Source organism: Nansenia antarctica (assembly GCF_963989245.1).
Source record: "Nansenia antarctica genome assembly, chromosome: 16".
NCBI classification, from domain to species: domain Eukaryota; kingdom Metazoa; phylum Chordata; class Actinopteri; order Argentiniformes; family Microstomatidae; genus Nansenia; species Nansenia antarctica.
This window is the reverse complement of record NC_137686.1, coordinates 29,040,562-29,048,070: the sequence shown is the minus strand read 5'-3', so window position 1 is coordinate 29,048,070 and position 7,509 is coordinate 29,040,562. Positions and strand designations below refer to the sequence as shown.

The following is a 7,509-nucleotide window of genomic DNA, read 5'->3' as shown; positions in this document are numbered from 1 at the left end:
TGCCCTTGAGTAAGACCTGGGAACACCACCACTAGTGTGTCCTTGAGTAAGACCTGGGAACACCACCACTAGTGTGTCCTTGAGTAAGACCTGGGAACACCACCACTAGTGTGTCCTTGAGTAAGACCTGGGAACACCACCACTAGTGTGTCCTTGAGTAAGACCTGGGAACACCACCACTAGTGTGTCCTTGAGTAAGACCTGGGAACACCACCACTAGTGTGTCCTTGAGTAAGACCTGGGAACACCACCACTAGTGTGTCCTTGAGTAAGACCTGGGAACACCACCACTAGTGTGTCCTTGAGTAAGGCACTTAGCCTTATAAAGCCTAAAAATGTAAATCTAACATTCATCAGAGGGTTAGAGGGGTCCAGGGGGTTAGAGGAGTTATTAACACTAGAACAGCCGTGGGTGGGGTCATTTGACCTTGCGAGTAATTTCTTTTAAATATCTTTGCACTCGATTACATTTCAGGACCCTCCTTTCATGACTTTTCCTAGATATGTGCGTTCTACCACCCAGTATCCTTACATTTTCAAAATCACATCAGGATAAGCTAGTATGAAGCTATTTTGCAGTTTTTTTGTGTAGGAAGCAGGCTAATTTACAAGACGCGCCAACTAGTGGTTGTTGTGTGTAAGTAGCAGCTTCCCATTGTAAAGACTGGTCATTTGACCCCCGATGCGGCTCTTATAGTAGGTACAAAAGGCACGGCTGTTCTAGTGTTAGATAGATAGATAGATAGGTGGGTAGATAGATAGATAGATAGATAGATAGATGGGTAGATAGATAGATAGATAGGTAGATAGATAGATATCTATAATAATAGATATCTATCTATCTATTATTATATAATAGGCCTGCGGCCTCGTACCTACGACCAAATCACGGCCGTGCTGATATTCAGTATAACACACTCCCTCTCGTGTGATATTGCTTAATTATTATTATCATTATTAATATTATTATTATTATTGTTATTGTTACTATTATTATTATTATTATTATCATCATTATTATTATTGTTATCATTATTATTATTATTACTATTATTGTTCTTCTTCTTATTGTTACTATTATTATTATTATCATTATTATTATCATTATTATTATTATTATTATTATTATCATTATTATCATTATTATTATTATTATCATTATTATCATTATCATTATTATTATTATTATCATTATTATCATTATTATTATTATTATTATTATTATTATTATTATTATTATTATTATTATTATTATTATTATTATTATTATTATTATTATACAGGATGTTAACATGTTCCAGTTAGGCTGGCCTGACTCAGGTCAAACATCAGAATCACAATAAACATAAACAACATAAGCCCCTCCCCCAGATGACAGGTGTTTCTCCCCCCCCCCCCTCAGGTGATGTCCCCTACAGAGCAGAGCGGCCCCCCACTGCCCCCCCCCCCAGACTACCGCACCAAGGCCCAGGCGGGGGTGGGGAGGGGGGGGGGCGACCTGCTCCTGCATCACTTCCTGCCCCAGCTCCAGCCCAGGAGGGTGGGGGGGGGGGTGGGCGCTGACAGCTTCCTGTCTGTGATGCTGAGCGGGACCCTCCTCCCCCAGCGCCACCGGGGGGGCGGGGCCTTCCCCTCCCCTCCCCCTCTCCCCACCCCCGCCCTCGCCCCCCCCCCCACCGTCGAGCCCCCCCGGGACGACGACGTCACCAGGAGCCAGGAGGACTCCAGCAGCCAGGCCAGCCAGGAGGGGGGGGGGGGCCCCCGCCACGCTGAGGCCCGAGGAGGAGGGGGGGGGGGGGGGGGTCCCCGGGGGGGTCCAGGGGAGGGGGGGGGCCCCCCTCCGCTGCCGACGTCGACCCAGACCTAGAGGACGGGTCCAGGACCCTGGTGCTGTTCTCCCCCGGGGGCGGGGGGCCGGGGGGGGTGCTGGAGGGGGAGCTGCCAGGGAGCCCCTCCGCCTGCCCCGCCCTCACACCCAGGGGGGAGGAGCTAGGCCAGCCAGACCCCCTCCTTGCCCCCCCCTCCACTCCCCTGGCTCTCCCCTCCACTCCCCTGGCTTCCACCCCCCTCCTGGCCCCTGCCTCCCCCCCCCTGGCTCTCCCCTCCCCCCCCCTGGCCCCCCCCTCCCCCCCCTTCACCAAGGTGGAGCGGACCTTCGTCCACATCGCAGAGACGTCCCACCTGAACGTCATGGTGTCCAGGGAGAACCGACGGGAGCGGGCCCTCGTAGCGAGTACCCAGGGGGCCACAGCAGGGGGCGCCAAAACCCAGGGGCCAATAGGAGGCGTCGTACAAGGTGACCAATCCCAGAGACTCGTATTCAGCATGTTCCATACAGACGTTCACACAGAGTCACAATCAGACTTTCTTCATAACTTTCTCTCTAAAAGACTTCCTTTTGTTACGTCCCAATGTACCAAGCTTAGGGCTTTCACACCGGTCAAAGAACCGTGCCGGTTCGCGTTCGGAAACCTCCGAACGTTGGCGCTGTCTGGCGAACGATACGCTGGTATGGAACGCGGGCTCGTTCGCCAGACAGCGCCAACGTTCGGAGGTTTCCGAACGCGAACCGGCACGGTTCTTTGACCGGTGTGAAAGCCCTAGCTGTGGAATCTCTCTCTCACTGAGACTGGGGGAATAGGCTAGGTGCACGATCTCCACTACTTCCTGAAAGGCACCTTGCATGGACATATCCTGTCTCACTCTATTGGTTTAATTGATTAATCAGCTGTGCACTGTGTGTTCCAACAGTTTAGTTTAGTTTAGTTTAGTTTATTAGTTTATTATATCGAGGACAATCCTAATACATGAACCATATAAAATATAGTAAAAAAGGCAGCGTTAGCCTAGTCGGCTAATTTTCAGCTGAAGTCCCCGGCCAGTTGCAACATGGCATCCTGAAAAGTAACGTCATTAGTTAAGATAAAACATTTAAAAATTCTAAGAACACGTGGCTGAGACAAGGTACCCCAACATCACACTTGACAAAAAACACACGTAAGCAAGCTGAGGTGATTGAAGGGGCTACAACAAACACCACATACACACTTATGGGGGCAGCGACATTTCAAGCACATAGAAGCCACAGGACAATTACAGGCCACACAACATTAAGCACTTACAAACAGTTAAACAGTTAAACATTAAACAAAACAAAACATACAAAAAAAGGCATTATGGGGAGGCAGCACAGAGAGGGATTAATGAGGACAAGTATAGTTCTGTGTCAGCCAGGCTTTCATGTGTGTTGTGAAGGTGGAGTAAGTATGTATGTCTTTGAGTTGGTTGGGTAGTGAGTTCCAGTTTTCTATTGCTATCACTGAGAAGGATTGCTTACTGAAGGTGCTTTTACCGCACAGCTGATTAATCAATTAAACCAATAGAGTGAGACAGGATATGTCCATGCAAGGTGCCTTTCAGGAAGTAGTGGAGATCGTGCACCTAGCCTATTAGCACACACACACCTAGAGACACACCAACCACACACACAAACACACACACACCTAGAGACACACCAACCACACACACAAACACACACACACCTAGAGACACACCAACCACACACACACACACAGCTAGAGACACACCAACCACACACACACACACAGCTAGAGACACACCAACCACACACACAAACACACACACACCTAGAGACACACCAACCACACACACACACACAGCTAGAGACACACCAACCACACACACACACACACCTAGAGACACACCAACCACACACAAACACACACACACCTAGAGACACACCAACCACACACACACACAGCTAGAGACACACCAACCACATAATAATGCTGTGTGTTATGATAATGCTGTGTGTTATGATAATGCTGTGTGTTATGATAATAGTGTGTGTTATGATAATGCTGTGTGTTATATAATAGTGTGTGTCGTCCTGCAGGGGTGTGTGTCCAGCCAGCCCAGCGGGAGGAGGAGGCGGAGCCTCCAGAGAACCAGGACCCGCCCTCCGTACCTGAAGCCCCTCCCCCTCTGCTGGTCCTCCCTGAGGCCACGCCCCTCCCTGAAGCCCCTCCCCCTCCGCTGGTTCTCCCTGAAGCCACGCCCCTCCCTGATGCCACGCCCCCTGTCCTAGAACACAGCCCCCTCCCTGATGCCACGCCCCTCCCTGAGGCCACGCCCCTCCCTGATGCCACGCCCCCTGTCCTAGAGCACAGCCCCCTCCCTGAGGACATGGGCCTGGCCCCCCCCAGACAGGAGCCCAGCCCCCCTGCCCCCCCCCGGAGCCGCATCCCGGTGCTCGGTGCGTCGGAGACAGAGGACACGGAGGAGGAGGAGGCGCTGCGGGTAGGAGGAGGAGGAGGAGGAGGGCGGGGGCGGGGCTTGGACCTGGCCCGCCTGGCGATGGAGCGGCGGAGGCGTCAGGAGGAGGAGGCGCAGGGCCGCTGGGCGAGGAGGCGCAGGCTGACCACCACCTCCTCCTCGCTGTCCTCCGGAGACGGGGACGACCGCCCCCGTCCCTCTGAGCACGCCGCCTCGGCCCTGGCCAGGAGGGGGGAGGCGGGGGAGGGGCCGGGAGGCGGGGGAGGAGGAGGGGGAGGGGCGTGGCGTAGCAGGATCCCGCGGCCCGTCACGCCGGTCAGGAGGAGACACGCTGGGGGGCAGTCACTCGTGGGCGGGGCAGGCCCCTCCCCTCTCAGCCTGCCAGGAGGCGGAGCCAGGGCCACTGTCGCCGTCGGCAACGGGTGAGTGAGTTTTTGCTCCATCGTCGGTTGTTTTTCAATTGTCTTTGTGATTCGTTAATCAGCTGCCAGGGAACTCCTGTGTTGTTGTGTTGGCGTCTACGGGCGGCTGTGTCTCAGGAGGTAGAGCCGCCGTCTAATGATCGCAAGGTCGGCAGATCAGCGGTTCGAGTCAAGTCTTAAGTCTTAAGTCTGTCTTTAGCCTGTTCTAGTGTTAATGACCCCACACATGGCTGTTCTAGTGTTAATGATCCCACCCATGGCTGTTCTAGTGTTAATGACCCCACCCATGGCTGATCTAGTGTTAATGACCCCACCCACGGCTGTTCTAGTGTTAATGACCCCACCCACGGCTGTTCTAGTGTTAATGACCCCACCCACGGCTGTTCTAGTGTTAATGACCCCACCCACGGCTGTTCTAGTGTTAATGACCCCACCCACGGCTGTTCTAGTGTTAATGACCCCACCCACGGCTGTTCTAGTGTTAATGACCCCACTCACGGCTGTTCTAGTGTTAATGACCCCACCCACGGCTGTTCTGGTGTTAATGACCCCACCCACGGCTGTTCTAGTGTTAATGACCCCACCCATGGCTGTTCTAGTGTTAATGACCCCACCCATGGCTGTTCTAGTGTGAATGACCCCACCCATGGCTGTTCTAGTGTTAACGACCCCACCCATGGCTGTTCTAGTGTTAATGATCCCACCCATGGCTGTTCTAGTGTTAATGACCCCACCCACGGCTGTTCTAGTGTTAATGACCCCACCCAGGGCTGTTCTAGTGTTAATGACCCCACCCACGGCTGTTCTAGTGTTAATGACCCCACCCATGGCTGTTCTAGTGTTAAAGACCCCACCCATGGCTGTTCTAGTGTGAATGACCCCACCCATGGCTGTTCTAGTGTTAACGACCCCACCCATGGCTGTTCTAGTGTGAATGACCCCACCCATGGCTGTTCTAGTGTTAATGACCCCACCCATGGCTGTTCTAGTGTTAATGACCCCACCCATGGCTGTTCTAGTGTTAATGACCCCACCCATGGCTGTTCCAGTGTTAACGACCCCACCCATGGCTGTTCTAGTGTTAATGACCCCACCCATGGCTGTTCTAGTGTTAACGACCCCACCCACGGCTGTTCTAGTGTTAATGACCCCACCCATGGCTGTTCTAGTGTTAATGACCCCACCCATGGCTGTTCTAGTGTTAATGACCCCACCCACGGCTGTTCTAGTGTGAATGACCCCACCCACGGCTGTTCTAGTGTGAATGACCCCACCCATGGCTGTTCTAGTGTTAATGACCCCACCCAGGGCTGTTCTAGTGTTAATGACCCCACCCATGGCTGTTCTAGTGTTAATGACCCCACCCATGGCTGTTCTAGTGTTAATTGACCTGTTGTTGTTGTTGTTGTTGTTGTTTAGAGTTATATTTATATATATGTATATAAAGTCTGTTGTTCCTCTGTGTTGTTGCAGGCTCCAGGTCCAGAGGGTTCTGAGCACGCTCAGTACGCAGAGAAGGTCTAAACCACTGACCCCAGGCTCCGCCCCCAGCCCCGCCCAGCCCTGCCGCAGCCCCCGCATGCCCCTCCGCTCCGCCCCCAGCCCCGCCCAGCCCTGCCGCAGCCCCCGCATGCCCCTCCGCTCCGCCCACTGCAGGACAGATAGCCCCTCCCCCCAGCGCCTGCGTCCAATCAGACAACCCCTCTCGGTCCACCCTGCCCCGCCCCCCCCAGCCCAGGACCCCCCCACCCTGCCTGCTAGGGCCAGACCCAAGGTCAGGCCGGGCGCAGGGAACAAGATGGCCGCCGCTAGATAACACACACAGACTCTCCTCAAGATGGCCGCCGCTAGATAACACACACAGACTCACCTGAGCGTGGAAGGAGATATTGATCAGCAGCTGGACCTAATCAATAATCAATCATCAATCTTTGATCCAGATCATGTCTCTGAGGGGAGAGAGAGAGACAGAGAGAGAGAGAGAGAGAGAGAGGGGGAGGGCTCACCATCCAGACCTACCTTCTCCTTGGGCTTCCAGTCGGACATGAACCTGGATACGGTACAACTTCCTGGATACGGTACAACTTCCTGTGGAGACGGTGATACAACTTCCTGGTGCTGCTGCTCGCCTGCGCTCTCTGCTGGCCACAACCTTCTGGTTCTTTTCTGTTTTTTTGGGGAAAATATCTGTTGTAACTTTCCCTCAAACACCTTCTAGACCCTCTAACCTCCCGTATGCAAACACACACATCTGGACTGCACACGCGCACACACACACACGCACGCACGCACACACACACACACACACACACGCGCGCGCACACACACGCACGCACGCACGCACGCACCTACACACACACACACACACACACACACACACATACACACACACACACACACATACACACACACGCACACACACACACACACATACACACACACACGCGCACACACACACGCACGCACACACACACACACACACACACACACACACACACACACACACACACGCACGGTCACAGTGTGCTGCCTGGGCCACAGTGCATGCTGGGTATAGATGATAAATGTACAAAATAAAAGTCCTGATCTTCCAACGCTCTGATGATCTGATATGAAACACACAGGGTGAGATGACTACTTCCTGTGCGTGCGTGCGTGCAGCCTCCCCTGTCTACCTCCCCCAGCCTCCCCTGGTCTACCTCCCCAGCCTCCCCTGGTCTGCCTCCCCAGCCTCCCCTGTCTACCTTCCCCAGCCTTCCCTGGTCTACCTCCCCCAGCCTCCCCTGGTCTA

General features: G+C 53.3%; 1 protein-coding gene across 1 annotated transcript in view; it reads left to right on the top strand.

The window, feature by feature from the left end:
- LOC308172237 (tau-tubulin kinase 1-like) overlaps nt 1-6,534 on the top strand; it is a gene marked incomplete at both ends in the record, with an annotated part of 31,802 nt that extends 25,268 nt beyond the window's left edge. The window contains 5 exon segments of the mRNA XM_080547143.1: nt 1,403-1,540; nt 1,685-1,774; nt 2,131-2,296; nt 3,917-4,316; nt 6,192-6,534. Coding sequence (XP_080403269.1) covers nt 1,403-1,540; nt 1,685-1,774; nt 2,131-2,296; nt 3,917-4,316; nt 6,192-6,534 — 1,137 coding nt within the window.
- Between the last annotated feature and the right edge of the window lie 975 nt (nt 6,535-7,509).